The sequence below is a fragment of the Protomyctophum parallelum genome (genome assembly GCF_964188405.1).
Source record: "Protomyctophum parallelum genome assembly, chromosome: 14".
Taxonomy (NCBI): Eukaryota; Metazoa; Chordata; class Actinopteri; order Myctophiformes; family Myctophidae; genus Protomyctophum; species Protomyctophum parallelum.
In genome coordinates, this window is record NC_139709.1 from 44,903,483 (window position 1) to 44,925,341 (window position 21,859).

General features: G+C 40.6%; 1 protein-coding gene across 1 annotated transcript; it reads left to right on the top strand.

Annotated features, from left to right (window-relative positions):
* Positions 1 to 201: 201 nt before the first annotated feature.
* LOC310870749 (WD repeat-containing protein 37) lies at positions 202 to 21,158 on the top strand. The gene is made up of 14 exons (XM_083782032.1): positions 202 to 338; positions 1,467 to 1,641; positions 3,779 to 3,875; positions 4,860 to 4,955; positions 5,549 to 5,613; positions 10,794 to 10,929; positions 12,415 to 12,486; positions 12,730 to 12,774; positions 13,024 to 13,100; positions 13,359 to 13,614; positions 13,859 to 14,000; positions 15,577 to 15,711; positions 16,358 to 16,472; positions 17,506 to 21,158. The coding sequence occupies exons 2-14, from the start codon at positions 1,504 to 1,506 to the stop codon at positions 17,635 to 17,637; spliced, it is 1,506 nt and encodes a 501-aa protein (XP_083638158.1). The 5' UTR covers positions 202 to 338; positions 1,467 to 1,503; the 3' UTR covers positions 17,638 to 21,158.
* The last annotated feature ends 701 nt before the right edge of the window (positions 21,159 to 21,859 follow it).

A 21,859-nucleotide genomic window follows, 5' to 3' on the forward strand; every position in this document is an offset into this window, starting at 1 on the left:
GGAGCCGTCTTTTGTCCAGTGTCCACTTTATAAAGTCCATGCACTCCAGTGAATAGCATTTATCCATTTAGATAACTTTATTATTATTATTATAATGATTTAATTACTTATTTTTATACTCTAGAGGGTACTCTTATTTTGAAGAGATCGTCCACCGGAAGTCTTAAATCTGTTCATTAGATCTGCTCACTAGACGCTGCCGTGTGTTTCAGCTCAGCTGTCATCTGGGTTGTGCTGAAGTGGTGAAGGCCAGCAGATATTTCAACACAGAAGAAAATGGTTCCAGCATCATTTACCAGCGTTGCTTGGGATACAAATCTGCCCTTTTAGACGTCCAGGTAAATTGGGGGCCATTATTTGGGGAAGCTGTTTTTGCTGGTGTTTTTGGCAATGGCATGCTAACTAACGATGTTTGCTAACTCACGGCAGCAAGGCACGCAGCCTATTTACACCGAGATTGGTGAACCGTTAAATTCCGTTACTCCGACGACACTGCTTTCCCCTTCATTTTTATGGCATAGCAATGATGCTAAATTCTAACATATGCATCATGATGCATCATGATGCATCATCACCATGCCATGCAAGGGGCAGGATTGTGCGTCAATATGTTTTTGAGATTCGTGGAAAACATTTAGCCTACATTCGAGAATCGAGGCACAAATTGTCGGTATTTGTGTAACTGAGGGTTTTACATACAAATTGATCTCTACTGTCAACATTCGGTGACTTGCCAGCCTTTGTGCACAGTATTGTAGCCTAATGCATCACATAATTCAGTAGGTCGCCAATTTGGATATAACACCTTTTTAACATTGTCTTTTAAGCATGTATACACTGTACACACACATCCACGCACGGACGCATGCATTCGTCAGCATTTAGTAGCTTCTGAGTAATTCCACCTAACGTTATTGTCTCAACAATTGTAAGAACTATAGAAACTATAGCTGTAACACCTATCCTAACATGATGATGTCAATCAAATAATGATAGTTAACAGTAGGAGTGTTTCTTTTTTACTAGCTGACTACTACTAGAAATTAGAAATAGAATATTTGCATTATTTGTATTTTTCTGCTAACGCAAATGCTCACGTCTACTCAAGGGCAAACATGCTGGCTTTGTGATGTCAGGTGAACCAGACTTTAATGAATTTGTCCTTACAGTACAATGAACATGCATGCTTATTATAGGTAACCTATTAGGTTCATAACATAACCCACTTCAAAAGAGGTTCAAGCGGTATGGTTAAAATCTTTCAACCATGATCATAAAACCAGGTCATAAAACTACATTTGAATTCTTATTGTACTTATATATTTACCATACACACAGTTACGTCATAAAGCAGCATATCCCAATAAACAATAGTTGTCGTTTTTGGAACAAAATATCTGCTTTAATTGTGACAAGTTCTTTATCCAAGCCACTATTTTCTGTCCTCTGCCACTCCACATTGACAGTTTCAGATAAGCACTTGGGTGGGGTCTGGACGGTGGCATGCCTGTGGAAAGCTTGAACAGCCAGGCGGCCCGCCAGGCCAAGCAGAAGAGGAAGTCCCACAGCCTCTCCATCAGACGGACCAACAGCACTGAGCAAGACCGCATCGGTCTGCACAGAGAGATGCTGGAGGGACAGGTGAGGATGGGGTTACACCGAGCTGGCCAACCTGCTATCATCCTCAGGCGACCCACGCTTTAGTATAAATGTATGTGAGGAAGTGCATGTGCCTTTCTATTTATCCAGGCCCATGGACACAGACACAGAAGACTTGTGAAATGAACAATGCCAAGTGCAGAAAAATAAACGGCACGGTGCTAGCTCTGCTGTAACCTTTAGCCCATTGTACAAACATTGGAGTTGACACCTGTAGGGAAGCTAGTCCCAGTAAATCTAAGCCAGTGACTTTCAGAGTATAGAGGGCAAAGTAATATTTGTGTTGGTGCCAGTATGGCCACGGCCCATGCATGGTCATTGGTCATCTAAAGGCATCTCTGATTAAACAGCATTTTGCATGTTAGAATTTGTGCCTATGCATGGGAGTGAACTTAAGACCCCTGTCTCTGGAGTCACATGCATTCCTTCTTTGGGTAGATCATGTCTCATACGATGCCTTCCTTTTTTTGCCTCACTGTCTGGCTCTTCATTATGAAAATATTTTTGTAAAAGAGCACTATGCACGTCAAAAAGTCATTTGATAGAATGAAACACTGATGTATATTGGTCCTATAGTATAGTGTATAGTCTAACTATCTCATAATCCAGGCCAAATATCTTTGCGCAGAACAAGGATTAAGCCAGGGCATCATTTGTTGCAGCCCAGTCCCTGCCTGTTGATTAATGATTTGCCCAATTTATTAATTACAAAGTAAAATAGCTTGACCTGATTCAACCTCGTGCATCAGAATTAACATTAACACACACACATCCCTGTGTGTGTGTGTGTGTGTGGCCGCCCCCCCCCTCCCCCGCCCCATCTTTCACTGGTTTCACTTGGTCCTAGTCTTCTGATAATCTGGAGTCCTACTTGAGGATGGAGGTAAGTGTGCGGGTGGCTAGTGTTAGTGTGGGCAATGTTAAGTTTAGTTCGTTTTTTTGTTTTGTTTAGATTAATTTAGATCTAGCTTTAGTGTTGTGCTGATGTAGTAGATGTTTGATCAGTACTGCCAGCGGGGCCTGTGGGAGGCGTGAGGCTTTCCTGTTGTATCTTCTGCAGTTCTTGTGGGTTTGACTTTCATTGGGAGGTGCCGACTTGGTAAGCAATTTTTGCTGCAGGGCTAGCTTAATGTTTCTAAGGCAGTTTTGCACTGTAGCACTGACTGACCTTCTTTTCTTGTTACGTCAGGCTGTGTTAATGTTATCCTATGAATACCAAGACTACACTTCACTGAACACCGAAGACAAATTACTGGGACTTACTAGTGCTTCAGTTTAGGCTTTGAATGGTTTTCAGTATGACCTGAATGTAACCATTACAATTTAAAACATGCTGCTTAATCATGTTCGAATCTTGATGTCAAATTTGGGTTACAGTATGGCATTCTTGGATAGTTTTGTGAACATTGTTTTTCATTGTTAGTGCTCACACTAGGGCTTTAGGTGGCATTGGGTTTTGTACTGTGCCAGGAGATCATTGGCTGTACAGCTTGAAATAGATTCAGCTCTTGTTTCCTTCCTGTTTGAAAATTGTTATAATGCATCAAGAGCAATATTATATCCACTACAGTTGCTGTGCTGGTACTTTGCTAAAAGTTCTGGTGCCGATAAGTACGTGCTAAAGCATCAATACTGTGAAAAGTAGACGGTATTCTATATTGTGCTGGTAATACCAAAACAGCTATAGCCTACAGTTAAACAGACACTTCACATTATTATAGTTAAACATGGATACTCTTAACATCCGTACAGATAAACAATAAACATAGACACTTCACATCCAAACTGTTAAACACGGACACACCCACAGGGTGCCTCATACAGACACAGTCCTCCGTTAGCCACTGAGCAGCTCTGCTGGTTTCGAGGCTGTTAAGATAGAGAGATATAGACCTTTATTGACGCCAAGGGGAATTCTGTTGTCATAGCAGCACCGCAGATGGCTGGCTCAAAGGCATATTGCCCAGTCCCTGCCCAGATATTTCCAAGCTGGTCCAAGGTTTCAAACAAGCAACCTTCTATCCTACTTTTCACCCTCCACTCTCCCAGTTCACCCGGTCCCATGTGTGTCGATGTTTAGTTTTTTCATGATGGGTCTGATCTTCGTTTTCTCTTACAGGACTCCAAACTGCCCCTGGCTGTTCGGAGCAATCTGTTGGATCTGTTTGGTCAGATTGAGAGGGAGTTTGAAAACCTCTACATAGAAAACATTGAATGTAAGTATATCTAAGCCAGACATTTTTACAGATCTTGTCTGTTTTCCATGGTTGATGCCTAGATGGCGTCTTCTTAACAACTTATCTTTGGACATTACATTTCATGGAGTGTACCAGGGCAAGCTGTGGGTGACTCATCTGTTGTTTTCCACCTAAAGTAAAGAGTATCCCAGCCTCATACTGTGAAGAGGTTATTGTTTGATGTGTTTGTGTTACTGCTGCATTTTCATTTTATTTATTGTATGCTGAGTAACTCTTAACACATTATGTGCCCTTTCATTCTTTCAAAATGGCGACCCAGGGTGCCCACTTTTAGACTCACTTTATTATATAATAATTAAAAAGAAAAAAAGAAAACGTATTTTTACAGCCTTTTATAGCTTTGATATAGCTTATATTATTATCCTTAGTAATCCATTTTGCAGTTTCATATAGGCCTGAATAATCTGCTCTAGGATTTTGACCTCACAGTTATTAACCTCTGACCTCACAACGTTATTTACATACACAGATGGTACTGTAAGGCCCAAAGCGCACCAATGCAACTACTTGCAACAAAACGGTTTTAAGGACATGTCACACCAATGCAACTCCTTGCAACTGCCATCGGGGATAATGGTTTCATGCAACTACTCGCACTGTTCAGTTGCAAGTTCGGTGTGGGCCTAACTCAAAGTGCTTTATAAGTACCATTAGACTGACACAAAACAATGTGTCTGTCGAGCAAGCTGGTTTGCTCGATTTGCCTAAAAAGCACAGCTCAAGACCTACTTCTACACTCTTGCTTTTAGTTGATCTTTTAAATTCTTGTGTCCTTACTGTATTGCATTACTGCTATTATTTTAATTTAATTGTTTTATGTTTTTCGTCATTGCTCTGTAAAGCGCTTTGAGCTGCATTTCATGTCATGAAAGGTGCTATACAGTGTATGTATGTATGTAAGTATTATTATTAATGATGCCTGATCTCTTTGTTAATTTTCAGTGCGCAGGGAAATCGAGACCCTGAATGACCGTTTAGCAGCCGAGGGACACACCCTTGAAGGAGGAGATTTAACCAAAGGAGCACTTAAAACAAAAGGTGTGACACATACTGTAGCGAGTAGGACAGTTCCTCTTTTTGCTACAGATCCTTGTTGTTTAGAATTTACCGTCTGGGCACACCTGCGAACAAAAAAAAAATCTTTAAATGTTTATAAATCAGCTATAACTTTGAATTATTATTATTATTAATATCTGGTTGGTCCTTGTCAGTGCACTACTACTTGGGGCGGGATCTGGGGAAGATACTAGCTAAATTGGGGTGGGGGGGGGGGGGACTGTGATGGGGACATTGTGCATTTGTTTGTTTGTGTTTTTGTTTTGTATTCATGGACATATCCTGTTTCTTTGAAGATTTTGTTTTAGTGTTTTTTGCTGCCATTTTAAAATATATGTGAATAATTGTTTTATGTCGTAAAGAGAAATCAATAAACATGTTTGGTGGGGGGGGGGGGGGGGGGGGTAAAATTGCTTGCTACAGCCTGTATTCATCACCCTGTAGTAGTTGACAGTGAATTTCCTGGCATGCCATGTTATGGTTCTTACATTAAGACCATTTACCATTAAGTAGATTTTCTGCATAATATTACTGTGTATAACATATTTTCTCTGTCTGGATTTTCTTGCATACAGCAAGTCATAGCACAAGCCAACTGTCACAAAAACTAAAGACCACCTACAAGGCTTCTACAAGCAAGGTAAATATTGTGCTTTTGGCAAGCAGCCAACCTGCCAACCTAAGTGGACATAAGTCCACTTAGGTTTTTAGAATGTTATGGTATTGGAGATGTTTGTAACGTATAATATTGCTGACAGTCTTAAAGTCCTACTCATCATTTATATTGCATTAAATAATGTACTGGCAGTTTTTGTCACACGCTACTTAGACAAGTTTGTCAAAACATTAAGGCTTATTTATACTTTGTCGCTCATCACAATTCACTAGGTAAAGGATTTGTGTCAAAGTGACACTTTGTGGAACAGGTTGTATGATGATGATGAAGTATAAATGACACATGATCCTGTAACGTTTCAAAGCAACCCGTGACTTGAAGAACTTGCTCTCTCTTCCATCTTTGCTCTTTAGCCTCGCTCAAATTCTTGCTATGCCAGAGTAGGTGGAACCCGCAACTTCAGTGTAACCAGCTGGGAGTTGTGGGGTGGAGATTCATGGGTAACTTTGTTGGTTTATTTCCCCTCCCTCCCGTGTGCCTATATGCATGAGCAGCCCAGCCAGGGAGTCCAACCTCCCTCCCCAAGAACCCTGGTCATTCAAATGTACAGTACGAGTTCAGTTTTTGTAAAAATTTTTTTTATTTTAACCTGATAGTTTTATTAAAGAATTACAACGCTAATTAATAACTCACTAATGAGTTTTTTAAAGTTATGTTGTGCTTTTTGTTTTTGTTAGTTTGACATCACTTCTAGTTTTTAACTGAACTTGTTGGCATTTACATAATGGCACACAATCAGAGTCCAAAATTAACACCGGCCAAGCGCCAAATGCAGTTTGATTTTTCATTTAGCGGAAGCCACCCAACACGTTTTGCAACAAGATATCAGCTTTGTTGATTCAACGCATAACAAAATATCATAGGGCAGTAATACCGGTATCAACAGCAGTGATGGCTCAGGCTCACAGTACGGACGACTTTTTATATCCATAAAATAGCATTGATGGCTCAGCACGAGTAATATTTGTAACAAAATATCAGCCTTGGTGACTCATAGTACGGGCATATTTTTAGATCAATAAAATAACATTGATGGCTCAGCATGAGTAATATTTGTAACGATATCAGCCTTAGTGGCTCATATTGTACAGTGTATACACTAGTACAGTGAGTGCACAACTGCACATGAATAAACCCGGTGGTGTGCTATCCTGTTGGCGTCAACATACAGCACAGTACTGTCTTAGAGTTAGAGTGTTACACACAATACGGTTATGCGCCCGTCACTTCACGTCACGTCTATACTTTAACTGTGCTGGCATGTGCACACCTACAATTTTAGACAGAAGAAATGATACATTGCAAAATCTCTCTTTTCCTCACATAAAGAAATGAAGAAGAAACCTGACACTTTGTTTCAAAACTAGGATTCTTTTAACAATATTTAGTGGTTAATTTATTTTCATTTGGACCCTCTCTTTAAAATCTGCTCTGACCACTAGTGATTTTATTCACCAAATTTGTTGTTATGCGCTATCAAATGTATGCATGATATTCCACACAAATAAAAAAAATGCTCTGATAAATGTTTTTAATAAAAAAAGAAAGAGGTTGGTAGAAGGTAAAATGTTTCAACTTCCTGCAGGGATGTTCTTGCTGGTACTACCCCAACCTTCATCATTCATATTGTTCTCCTCTCAGCCCAGCTTCATGCATATCCCTGAACACACCCATTCAATTTGTGGTGATCTTTAGCCTCATGCATAACCCTGAACACACCCATTCAACTTGTGGTGATTTGTGCAACGAACGCCTGCCAAGAACACACACACTTGATATCAGTCAGCTGCAGCAGAAGTTGGCATTAGCCAATAAGCGAAACAGTTTTGGAAAGGCTGTGCTGCAGCCGTGTACCAGTACAGATTAAAAAAAATAACACAGGTCTGTCTGTCCTGGGCACAAAACACACAATTCATAAGAAAACATTGTTGTTAATGGTGACCTAACATTAGCAGATTGTTGGAAAATGTGATGGTGTGGTTTTTGGCAGGCAGCTGCTGTCCCCTCTTCCTGGTACTGTGTGCTGAATCTCGTACCGGCCTGGCCTACTTTCACCTCTGTCTATTAGACATTTGGCTGGTGAGCTAAAACCTGTACACCAATGGTTCTCAAACCTTTTCATGTCAAGGATCCCAAATTGACACATATTAGCCCTGTAGACCCCCATAAGGGAAGATTTTCACAGCTGAATTAGTGACCCCCATTTGATAAAATGTTTATCTCTGAGACACCAATTTAACTCTTGAGTGTACAAATGGACATTTGTACACTCAGAGTTACAGACCCATAAGAGTCCCATTGATTCCGAACTATCAAACATTTGTCTGCAAGCCCCCTCAAGGACCCCTGGGCATCCCTGGACCCCACTTTGAGAAACGCTGCTCTACACAATGGAGGGACCTTTTCTCTTGAGTGGTTGTTACCTTCAAAATGCCCTTAATTGCCTTGAGAATAAGTAGAGGTGAAAAAGGACATTTGTTTGCCATGACTTTACTCTATTATGACAGTGTGTGGTCTGTTGGGAAAACATTTTCCATATCAAGTTACTGTCCAGTCTGTCCTGATCTCACATCATTGAACAAGAGGTCACAATTCAAGAGGAAATTGAGTTGCTTGCAGAAAGGCATACTGTACACAAAAATAATTCAGACAACTCGAAATAAAATACTTGGTGTGGATGGGATATTTTCAAACATATTTACAATATTATATAATTAAGATTGGCAATATGACAGACCACTCCCTGAAGCATGTAGGCCATTATCCCCTGTGAGCCAAGTTAGCTTGGCCTTTCCTTAAAACTCTTGTTGCCTAATCGTTAAATGTAGCATGCCGTGATTCTGCTACATTTGATCCGATGTTGGATTCCTAGTCGTTATCACATGCAGCAGAAGGTATTGATGGTCACAGACTATTTTCAATTACAGACCCGATTACACGTTCAGTCACTTTAATAAAAAAAACATCTACGCCAAATATATCGCCTTTTTGATATAATATCAATGTTAAACCATATCCCATCATTCATTGTCATGGGTAACAATGAATTATCTAATAATTAAAATCTGCAGGTTAGCTAACCCATGCTGCTTGAGTTGCTAACAACAAGCACCCCTGCTAACAACTGACAAGAAATACAGTATCAACCATTTCAATAGCCTTTGGATAAGTACTACTACTGACATAATCTATTTAATTCATATATTTATTTTATTTAGCTATAGTGTTGATTTGATTTAACATTTGTTTCAAAATTGATAGTTGAACTATTTGAATGCTATGCTTTGTTCCATGTGTACAGTGAGGTTACATTTCAAATGTGTGATTACTTAAATTATGCTGTCCTCTGTCCTGCTTCTTTTCAGTTGGAACTTGTTTAGTGGTCTGTGTCAGAAACGGACCCATAGTCCTGTTTGTATCATCCCCATATTCAACGTAAACACCTCGACCTGCCAGGCTGTTGATGATAACAACTATCATTTAATGTCTTTGGTTTTATTATAACTCGGTATTCTTTACCTCCCCCATCCAGCATTTTCCTTTGCAGCCTTGCATTTTACAGTAATCCAGTTTTGATAAATGCAACCTACAGTACTGATTAGGGCTGTCAATTCTCTCATAAAATCTGATTTGAATCCAGATCTATTAAAATGTTTCAAAATTGGAATCAATTTCAGTCAATCCTAATTGTTTTGGTCATTAATAAATTGCACTATAGACAGACTGCTGCATGACCAGCAGCAGCCAAGGGAATGGCACGACCACATTAATTATATTATGGTTTATAAAGGTTTATAGTTTAATTTGTTCATAAAAAAAAAAGATTACGCACACCATAGCCAAGCTGACATCAGAAAATCACTGTTATTACACTTTTAAAACAAGAGCTAACTACATCAGTATCTGACGCTATTTCCTAGACCAGTGGTTCTCAAACATTTTCGTGTCAAGACAAGGACCCCCAAATGTATCTGTAGTTGGCCGCGGACCCCCATCTGAAAATGCTTTGTGCCAGGGACCCCTAGAAGAGAAGACACTCCGACAAGCAGAGCAACAGCAGAGCCTGTATACACTACACAGCATGGATGAATGATGCTCCCAGCATCTTTCACGAGGGTTGGGCTTGCACAAGTGTACATTTTTACACAGAGCAAGTACTACATACTGTACAGTAAATACTCAAAAATATATTCAATATTTAAAATAATTTATGATTAATGATTCTGAATCGGTGACACAATTATCTTTTGAAAGCATAACTTACGATTCGAATAATTAAAAAGTTCTGTACAGCATTCAATTGGATTCAAATCTTAAGATTCAACCCGACAGCCCTAGTACTGCTACATTCTTTTCATCCAAGTCGACACAAGACTTTGTTCAGGGGTTGCAAACAAATCTTAGCGTTTGTTTTCCGAGTCCACGGTGCACGAAACGGGTGCTTTGCAGCAGTCGGACAATTACTTTAGCAAGGTATATTGTTGATGACAAACGTGTATTTCGTTTGACTGTCAGAGAAATAAAATGTAATGACTCCCCTTACTGTAACAAGCTCCAACCATGTGATACACACGATGAGGAGAAAGCAAACGCTAAGATTCTTTGTTTGCAAATCCCGGTTCATTTGATGCAAATAATGTCCGTCAACCCAAGCTTCTTTGCCCCGGCATATGCAGGACCCCCCGCTGATGGTTTCCCCATGGTCCCGACTTCTGCTGCTCACCCCGGCTTCCCTCCCACAGAGCGGGGTTCCTACACAGCCTGGAAAATCTGTTGAATTCCATTATCTCCAGAACCTGACTAGATCAAAAAGCCAGGAGTATTGAATCAAAATCAAATGTTCTGTCTGAGATGACCACTGTCTTGTCAGCCAGCAGTGGTCAATGGACAATTTGACATGTTGCAATATTGGTATAGAATATCTTTAGGTATGCGGTAATAATACGTCATAGCAAGACATCCATAACCACCCAAGCACTGTATCAATTCAGTAAATCTTATGAAACCCCTAAACAACTGGCTAAAAAGAATTCTAGGTCTGGAACAATAAACTAATTGTAAGAAGGTGTAGGAACCCTGTTTTGAGTCCTAGAAATGCAGTATAAATCGGAGGTCTTAATATAGCATGTGTGCGTTCCCCTCAGATCGTGTCAAGTTTCAAGACCACAACTTCCAGAGCCGTGTGTCAACTGGTGAGGGAGTATGTGGGACACAGAGATGGGATCTGGGACCTGAGCGTGACCAGGACCCAGCCGGTGGTCTTGGGTACCGCATCTGCAGGTACTGTCTTCCTTTATTGTCTGGAGCCAGACTGTTGACTGACTCCCACAATTTTCAATATAATGGGCTGTACTGTAGCATTCGGACATTGTGGAATAAATGTCTGGCTACGCGAGACTAGCGCAAGTCTAGTCTTCCGTTACCTTGCTGTCCGTTTATGTGTGACCTCAGTCCAGTTGCAACTTTGCATGTACAGTATGAATTCCATGAATGAAAAGAATGTTGCACCCTTAAACAGGTGCACCCATACAGTATATACAGTATGGAGTGGAATGTTTATCAAACAATCGGACCAATGTGTCAGGGATTTTTGTATAGAATCGTTCTAATCCGCCCTTGTCCCACGCAATCGACATCACAGGAGTGCATGGTCAGGTCGTGCAAAAAAGGACTACAACAATAAATTGAATGTGCTTTTTATACACACGCACACTGTATTTTATCACTTGTTAGGTCTCCATGTATTTATTTATTTATTTCACCTCAGTGCTCTTATTGCTTTTTATACAACAGTTTTTGTGTTTATCTGATCTAACTCAGAACAGCCCATGGGATATTGTCATAATATTGCACCTAAGGGGAGTAACGATGGCCTTTACGGGGGGATATAATGACTGTACCATGGGCTTGTCTTTCGTTTTGTCTGTCTCATTTTACACTTTTAAACTAGGCAAGCCATTGTAATGGTGAAATGAATCTATAATGACCAACCGTATGGTCTATTTCTGGCCTAATGTAGGAGTGTATAGGTGAAATGGAAACAGTTTACAGACCAGACAAGACTAATGCTGCAGCCTGGTGCCTCCTGTTAGGGCCAACTGCAGGGTAGCAAATAGCCAATAGGCTCCAGGCTGCATCCTAATGTTCTTTACTTCGCCCCAGACAGACAGAGGGATATTTTAGAACTGTACAAAGCAGATGTCACAGCCATGGTATCTGATTATCATACCTGAACAATCCACCAATCTGATTTTGTGTTTTGAGAAATCACAATTTAAAGAGTGAAAAACTACTTCAATACAAAATAATTATTTGGCCAGGGTCCCCAGGGATCTGTAATTGGCCCCCTTCTTTTTTCCCTCTACTCCAAATCTCATTGCTGAAAACAGCTATTTGCCTGTTATGACGTCATGCCCACAATAGGATTTGGAATGATAGAGTTCATGTGGGTAATTCAGTGGTACATATCGATGCTGTCGGGAAGAAACCTCTTATCTCCATATTCTAACCTTTGGGGGTTTTTTCTGTAAATGCTTGCCGCAATTCGAGCTTGTAGATCTGATACTTTTTAATTTGAATCCTGAAAAGTAACAGTTCAGAGACGACATACTGCATGTGTTGCTAAGCAACTCCTAGCCGCAAATAAATAACACACACAGCTCTTGGCTCATCATATTGCTTGTTCAGAAGCAACTGTTTGTATGCTGTCAGTTTGAAGTGACTTTAACTTGTGTATATGCATGCATGGTTCACTTCCATCAACAGATCACAGTGCCATGCTGTGGAGCATCGAGACTGGAAAGTGCCTCCTTAAATATGTCGGCCATCAAGGGTCAGGTACAAATGGACCTGTGAGGGTCGGGATGACAGCTTTGGTCATTGTTTCATGTGGTTTTGGTAGCCTTTTACTTCTGATTGGAAATTATTGGTTTAGCATTGGAAGACGCACATTAGCTACTCGTCAGGGAAATTGATTGCCATTACAGTGGAAACATACACCCATAATACTCAAATATTTCTGTTGAAATGTACCGGTATGTATAATCTTGTTCAGCACTGTCTTTCTCTCTCTTTCTTCAGTCAACTCTATCAAGTTCCACCCTACTGAACAAATGGCTCTAACAGGTAAGGATGTCAGACATTCTGTGTGTGTGAATCAAATCATAACAAAATGGTCAGAATGGTCTTGCTATACACCAATTCTTTAAGCTGAAAACAAAAAAAACAACCCAAAACACCCCAGAATATGGACACTAGGGTACAATGGGTATTGCTTAACTGCAGGGGAATGAGTTCCCAACGGGCATAAAATGGCAGCTTGGTTTGAAGTGGGCTTCACGTTAACACAGTTATCTCTCCTCTTTCCTGCTTTAGCCTCAGGTGACCAGACGGCTCATATCTGGAGATACATGGTCCAGCTGCCCACACCACAACCTGTGGCTGACATCACTGTAAGGTTGTGTGTGTGTGTGTGTGTGTGTGTGTGTGTGTGTGTGTGACTCATTATTGGTTGACAATTATTAACAATAAAACATCCAAATGTTTATGTTGTACACATATACATGTGTACATAACTACGAATATATATTCCCAGATGAGACAAATGAGCTTCATTCAGATGATATTGTAGAACAGGTCTTCTAGTATATGAACCAGTGTGCCAGCATGTCATTCATCCCCACTACACTACACCACCACCGTTACCACAGCAACAGACTCCATGCGAGGACGACGTGGACTTCTCGGACAAGGACGAGGCGGAGGGCGGGGGAGGGGTGGACGGCGCCGACGGCTCCAGCGACTGTCCGTCTGTGCGGCTGCCCACCACCACCCTGCGCAGCCACCAGGGGGTGGTGATCGCCGCCGACTGGCTGGTCGGGGGGAAGCAGGCGGTGACGGCGTCCTGGGACCGCGCTGCCAATCTGTACGACGTGGAGACGTCGGAGTTGGTTCACGCGCTCACCGGTAAGATTCGTTTTGGTCCCTCGTGTGTTACCGGGGTTATACATGTTGACATGTTGAGAGCTGCTTTTAAAACAATCAGCTCAGCACGATGGAGTTGTGCTGATGTGATGTGATGTGTGTGTGTGTGTGTGTGTGTGTGTGTGTGTGTGTGTGTGTGTGTGTGTGTGTGTGTGTGTGTGTGTGTGTGTGTGTGTGTGTGTGTGTGTGTGTGTGTGTGTGTGTGTGTGTGTGTGCGTGTGTGCAGGTCATGATCAGGAGCTGACCCACTGCTGTACTCACCCCACCCAGCGCCTGGTGGTCACCTCATCCAGGGACACCACCTTCAGACTGTGGGACTTCAGAGACCCATCCATCCACTCTGTCAATGTCTTCCAAGGACACACTGAGTCAGTACAGTACCACCACACACACACACACACACACACACACTGAGTAGTCAGAAATCCATCCTTCTCTTATGTGACCACGACCAATCAGATTTCACACCAGGAAGGGTGCCACTAATGAATAAAACCATATTCATTATCCTTGAATAAACTGTGTGTCGGCTTCGATTAAAGGTCTAGACTAGTCTCATGTGAGCCGCTGCCGCGGTTGTATTTGCCACTAGCAAAGTTTCCTGCGATGGACAGAACACTGTGGGTCATGAAGAGCTGATTTTGAGCTTGATTTTGTTTTATGTTGCGTGGGAAGCAGAGGGGTAAATGAAGCAATATTACATGAGAGGGTGTGCTTTTCCGTGATTATTGGCATGACAGTGATGCGGTCAGTTGTTGCTAGGCTTCAAGTGGTTCATTCCTTCCACACAAGATTTGGCTACAAATTAGGCTACAAGCTTACAACACATTTAAAGCGCAAATAACATGCATTTTAAAACTGCTTTTAATATTTAATAATCATATTGTCTATGTCCCTCAAAGTTATTTCTAATGGTTTGAGCCTCAATCGTCACTCTGATATAACCAGGCCTTGTCAATTCTTTCTGGACTTTGAAAGCAGTTTTAGCTGCAGTACCACACTGTCCTGAGGTGGAGAGGGTGCTGATATGCAGATTATTTAATATTTGAGTCATTATAATACTAATGCTAGATAAAACCAGGCTTGTTTCCATTCCATGCCAGCTTGGAAAATCAACAATGGTGGACATTGTAAACAAAGTGGAAATGCAAATTTGCAACTGAAGACTGAAGAAATGGAGGAATTATACAAAGTAGGGTGACATTGATGACATCACGATGAGGCCAAAATCAGTCGAGCTGTTTCTGAGAGCAATTTCCATTAAAACACCCATATGACATGAAGGCCTGATTGTTCAAAATTGGTTATTTGTGGGGATAGAAAACACACATGGGAGCTCCAAAAACACAAAAGAAATTGAAAAAGTAGAATTTTATGTTATAGGTCCTTTAAGATTAAAAAGTATTTAAAGTGGTCAAACTAGCAATAAAATGTATGTCTTCCAGAAAACCCTAATGATCTTGGATATTAAAAACAAAAACAAGCAAGGGCAAACTTAATAGCAAACTTAAGTACACTTAGCAAATATGGCTACATTTTTAATGAAGCGCAGCGCTAGTGTGCGGGGGGGCTCCTTCACAAATTACAGATTAGCCTAACAATATTTTTCAGTCGTGAGATTTTATTTTGCTTTAACCCCTTCTGACCGGGCACCCATTTTGGTGTCGGCATCATGTTATGCTTTAGCTATTGAAAAATAGCAGATCTACAAGCTCATATCGCGCCACCGAGTGGCGCGATACGAGCTTGTAGGTCTGCTATTTTTTGAAAAATCGAAGAACGACTGACATTTTTTAGAATCTGATCTCAGGTCAGAATGGGTTCATCAGACCAGTGTGTGTCCGGCGGAAAACCTGGTATGAATCTGATCTCAGGTCAGAATGGGTTAATCTGTGCAAGTCCCCTGCTGTAGACGCATGTTGAGGTTCTTTGTCCTGTCCTCAGTACGGTGACATCAGCCGTGTTCACAGTGGGAGACAACGTGGTCTCCGGGAGCGACGACCGCACGGTCAAGGTGTGGGATCTGAAGAACATGAGGTCGCCCATAGCAACCATCCGCACCGACTCAGCTGTCAACAGGTATGTTCAAGGTTCTTCCAGCTTCAGGGTAGGGCTAGGCTAGGCTATTATTCCAAGATATATCCAACCCCACATTTATAAGGGAGAAGCAATTTTGTGTTAGCAATTTACTGTTCAGTGTGTGTGTGTGTGTGTGTGTGTGTGTGTGTGTGTGTGTGTGTGTGGTGACAGGCCTTTTAGTGTCTATTGTTGTCAGACGGTAGCAGCTCAAACAGTCTATTGTTTATTGGTTTAGTTTAGTGTTAGTTTCATTTGCATTTAGTTAACACAGAGGAAAAGAAGATAAAAATAACCTGAATCCTTCAGATGGTAGGATACATGAAAATACAGGGACTCTGGGCTTTACCTATTGCAATATTATTATTATTTTTAAACGGATTTGTGGATTGCCCACCTAATCTCTCAAAACATATTTAGTAGCTTCCTTTTTTTTTGCCAATGGGTTACCAGATTCATTTTCAGCTGATCTGTCAATGCATGTGATTGGTAAAAACAATAATAACTTTAACCATGATTTGATTGTTTGTCGCCACAGACAGAAAGTGTCTCCCCGCCAGAGGGCTACACAAAAAACAGGTTTCTCTTACGTGCTTATACTGTACTTAACCGCCTCCTAATCTATTTTCCTTGGTTCTGTGTATTTCAGGATAAGCGTATCGGTGAACCAAAGAATCATCGCTCTTCCTCATGACAATCGACAGGTGCGGCTGTTTGACATGTCTGGGGTGCGGCTGGCTCGCCTACCACGCAGCAACAGACAGGTGTGTTTCATCCTCATTCTTACAGCATTTCATTATCAAAACACCTCTATATTACACATTATTAGGGTTGGGACAATACCAGATCTACAAGCTCTAGATCTGTTCATTGACTAATTAATTTCTCCCGTGAAGAGGGCGTGGCACCAAAACATTGAACGTGCTATATGCAGGACTATGGTAAAGAGTGCCATCTATAGGCTGTGTCACTACAATAATAGATAGTCTACATCAGGGTTCCCCAATTAGCGGCCCCCTTGTGGCCCCTGGAAGAATTGTTTTTAAAAGAGGGGTTTCTTTGGGGGGGGGGGGGTCCCAGATATAAATGGCATTAAATGGGGGTCAGTAGCCTCTGCATGTCAAACTGGGGGTCCTTTTCAAATGGGGTCTTGCCCTGAAAATTAATTTTCACGGCAAGACCAGGACCTCGCGTGTGCCGACTCGGCCCCCAGCCTGGTACCCTAGTCAAAATATGGCCCTTGAGGAAAATTTATTGGGGAACCCTGGTCTACTTGCTAATGTTTTGTGAGTCAGAGTAACATTATGATGCTGGTTTCAGACAGTCAGTGAAAGAATTGAATATTATTCCGTCATGGAAATAATTGATAAGCAAACTCTGTGTGACAAGCATATTTGCAATTTTTTTTAACCCATTAAAACCGGCAAAGTGTCTGTGTCTCAAAAATAGCAGATCTACAAGCTCACGGCACGACACTTCGAGCCGAAGATTCTTGAAAGTGTTTTTTTTTTTAGCCTTACCGCAAATCTTCTCTTCTGGGACAAAACATGTTCAGATAAGGGTCCATTTGGGGGGTCCTTGGCAGGAACAAGTTTGAGAGGTTATGAGAAGTTGAGAACTGCTGATTTAGAAGGCATTTGTAGAATCGGCCACAGATCTTAATGGGTAAAAAAAAATATATATATATATATATATATATACATACTACGACTGTTGGCAAAATGTCTGAGTGGGAACGCAGAGATCTGTGGTTGTCTTCAGCTTCTGCCATGCTAACCGATGCGTCCTCTGGCGCAGGGCCACCGGCGTATGGTCTGTTGCTCGGCCTGGTGTGAGGATAACTCCTCCTGCAACCTGTTCAGCTGTGGCTTCGACAGGCAGGCCATCGGCTGGAACATCAACATCCCTGCCCTGCTGCAGGAGAAATGAGTACAAACCCACGGCCCACCACGGGCCCCCTGAGGCTGAGCCATGGCCCCTTCAAAACCTGGCTGTACCTACACACTCACACACGCAAGCACAAAACATACACAGTCGTCTGCCTATAAGCATACACACAATACTAATACTTGTGCATATATGTGTGTGTGTATGTGTATATATCTCAGTGTCTAGCACTGTCTCCCACTCTCTCCAATATGCACTGTGTGTGTGTGTGTGTGTGTGTGTGTGTGTGTGTGCGTGTGCGTGTGCGTGTGCGTGTGCGTGTGCGTGTGCTTGCGAGCTCTGTGCATACAGTATATGCTCTGTGTGCATGTGAGAGCCATATCTCACATTGAACCACACCCCCTGTGTAGACAATGTGAAGGATCCCGTTTGCTTGTACTCTGTACGCTGTTTATTTTAGTTTTATTTACTTATATGAATTTGCTGCTGATAAAAAAAGAGCACAGAGGGACAAATGGTAAATATAGGAACAACTTGGAAAATTAAATAACTCATCTGCTTAATACTGATATATTAGAGATGGCCCAATTTGTGGAAAACAAGTTCTATAAAATAACCGAGGGGGACAAAAAACTGCAGTAACAAAATGTTATAAATGATTTTAGGGAGAAAAAACGTATTCTATAATGTACTGAAATTGAGTTAATAGTGGAGTTGTGTTCTAGTTATGCACCTTTAAAAAGAAACAGACCAAAAAAAGAAAAGAAAACATTTGCTGTTAATTTTCCTTTATTTTGGTTGTGGGTTTTAGAAAGTATGCCTTTGCTAAATTGACACAATCCTTGCTGACAATACATTACAAATGAGTCCATATGTATATATGCATATTAGGACTCAGTATTGTGCCATTTTAAAATACTCATGTGCAAAGGGCACATGTGTGACCAACCAGTAGTTATAACCACTTTGTATGTGAGTGTGTAAATGAAGCCACAAGTCTTTAAAAAAACGAATAACTTGGCTGTTGGGTATGACTGGGAATCGAGTATCAAAAAGGTAGGGAAATTATACATGTTTTCTTTGTTGGGCACTGTAAGGTACATTTTGTTATCGTTTGAAGGCAGTTCTGCAGAATAAATCAACCGATTCCAGTTTGTGGAAAAGTAGGTGTGATTTTCAGAGATTGCTTGATAGAACGTTCTCTCTCACCATGCTGGAGCTCCAGCTTACTGCTAGCTTAGTAAATAATAACTGCATTCGCCTGATGCCCCAGGTTTTTTTTATGGATCCCTGATTAGGTGGCAGAAATAGAAACCAGCTGTACTCTCTAGCATTAGGGAAGCACTGTTCTGTTATGCAAGTAAAGTAAGTAGCCTTGCCGAGCCATGAGGCCCATAGGGCAGGAGCCTATCTCCTGTTTCTGTAGCGTGAGGCAGCATGATGTACAAGTACACCCCCTGGACATGACGCTAGTATGTCACATACTTTTCTGTTATGTAATGATACATATTTTGAATGGGTGTTGAATTTTAAATATTGGAAGTAGTCCCAAAACATTTCCAGTGTTACCCAGATTAGCTATTGTCCTAGAACCGCTGAACGATGTACCTTAACCCCTTATTCTTCGCAGTGCCCTTTAGCCTTTCATCTTTATTATTGAAATATTGGCATAAGGGATCTATCTACACACCACTGTCTGACACCAGTGTCACATTTGTTTATGGTACTTTGAATTCACTTAAGAGTGTCGTGATGCAATATATTTACTCTGCTTGCTTACCCACTGCCAATAAATACAGCCTGCCAAACAAAAACCGCATAGAAGAGAATAGAAAAGAGTGATTGTGATGTGGGTTTTGGTGTATTGGGGGGTATGGCGTTAATTGTGACGTTATTAGGATGTACATGTGTGTTTGGTAGGTGATGGAAAGCTGTGTCTAAAAACGTTTTGAGTGTTTTGAGTCTGTCATGTCATCGAAACGGGACAGGCATTTCACATTCCGGCCCCCGAAAGACCGTTGCTGTTGAACTTTGTAGTACTGTAAGTGTATTTGAATGACTTACTGTAGGTACTACAGTCCTGTACTGTGACACAAACAAGCACATCTTTTGGCGTTTAGATTTGTGACGTGATTTGCCAATTTGTACCGAGAAATGAAAATCACGTCATTGCATTGGCATTATTAACATTTACCCTGCTTTGTGTTGAGTGCACATTTCTTTCTTTTTTGATATATTAATAATTGCCAATTGATATATCTATTTTCTTTTCTTTGTAAACTTAATATTTGTATCATATGAATTGTAATATATAAAGAAAGTGGCCCCTTTGGCTTTATAGTGTATTGCAGCATTTGAAATGTTTTGCTGTTTTGTTTTATTTTTCCATTTTGTGCAAAACTATTTTATTGCTCTATCATACTGTATGACTTAATCTGTCAAAGGTTTTCATTCACAAACAATGATAGGATTGAGTAATATGAATTAATGTATATTTTAAACCAGGGATTATTGTGTGCCACATAATGTAAATGTTATTTCCACAATAACTTTTACCAGAAGTTCATCCAATAAAACTGGCCAGTCTTGAATCATAACCCTCTTTGAATTAAATAGGTCAATTAGATTAAGGTGGTTACATTTTGTTTGTTTTATCCATTATCTTAATCTTGTTGAGTAATTGAGTAAAATTAACCTATTTCATAGATTACTATGTCATTAAAACAGTTAAATGCTCTTGGAGTGGTCATCCCTGGTTTAAATGATCCAGTTTGAAATACAGCAGCAACATCAAAAGTTGTACAGTATCTGTTTATTTTGTTGGCCAATACTCTTTACTTCCTTGCACTCATAAGGAATAATATCAAACATGCCTGAATGCATTCAGTTCACAGTACTGAGCCAGCCATTCAATATGTTCAGTATTCATCCATGTTTTTACAAATGGAGACTTGTCACACAATGTCTAGGCTATAGTAGTTTCTGATAGTTATAACACCATGTTGGAGCAGTAACACCTCATCCTCCCTGAATAAACCAAATTAAATGCATAATTTTGTGATGCGAGCAGTTTACAAAATGTACTGGGAAATCAGGGGGAGGGGAGGGAGGGCATCAAAACGTGATCTAATGTAGTCTTGAGTTCCCAGAACTTCACATTTAAAATGGAAACCAATCTAATGTGGCCCACAGGTGTCTTAACCAGTCAATAAGGAGCTAGACACTATAGATATAATACAGTATAAAGGGAAATAATGTTCCAATCTTTGTTGTCACTCCTCTGACATGGTGATATGTCCAATATAACCAAATCATTTCTCAATTTGTGCACATAAACCTGCTTCACAGCTGTTCACCGGAGAAGTACACCTTAGCACAATTTTCATTGTCACCTAGTTGGCTATTGGGTGTTGAACTAACAATGTTTTGTGTGATGGAAGTGACATTGTGTGTAACAAAGACAAACACCACTGCACAGTTGTTGTTTTTTTTAGATCATAGCAATGTAATGAGGAACAAGCTTCTGCTTGTAAAAATCTAAATAAAATGTTTGTGCAGTTTCACTGCTTTTAGTTTTTCTTACCCACTTTTTTTTAAAGATGTGTTTGTAGTCAATATTGTGCAAATAAGGAGAGGTCATACAGATTGATATCACTATCTGTGGGCATAGAGTGGCATGATGTTTCCACATGGAGATATCGGGTGGGTTCATACTAAACACAGGTCTGTCCATCAGAATGTTTGAATGGTGTTTATCATGGTTACTACAGTCCATGTTACCTATGCCTAAGTGACTGATTAGCCTATCTTTATTCACTCGGTCAAGTTCAATGTGAGGTGGAATGGTTCACATTCATGTTTACAGAAACGGGCAAAACACAGCAACACAAATTAGTAAATTTATTCCAGTGATAAAAATAGCCATGACCATTATCCTCCATTCCATACAATTACATTATCAAAGTTAGCTTCTGGTACAGTGATGCTGAAAAGTGTTGTAGCTGCATGTAATGAACCAACTGCTAGACAACAACACTATAATTGTGTGATTAAACAAATTAATTAAATGGCTACTTTGATGAAGAAAGCTGAAACCAAAGTCAACCAAACTGATTATACAGACTGTTTCTACCGCTAGGTGGTGCTGTGTAGTCATATTGTGTACAGCCACTTTCATGAAACCAAGTCAAAACAACAAACTGGGAGCACATATAGGTAAAAAATAAATAGATTTTTTCCATTGCTTTCTATATTACAAGCAACT

Bases quoted from the DNA above. Each gene is read 5' to 3' on its own strand.
- LOC310870749 (XM_083782032.1), top strand. From the start codon at position 1,504: ATGCCTGTGGAAAGCTTGAACAGCCAGGCGGCCCGCCAGGCCAAGCAG. The intron at 10,930-12,414 runs GTACTGTCTTCC...TTCCATCAACAG, and splicing joins CTTGGGTACCGCATCTGCAG to ATCACAGTGCCATGCTGTGG. The intron at 12,775-13,023 runs GTAAGGATGTCA...TTCCTGCTTTAG, and splicing joins TGAACAAATGGCTCTAACAG to CCTCAGGTGACCAGACGGCT.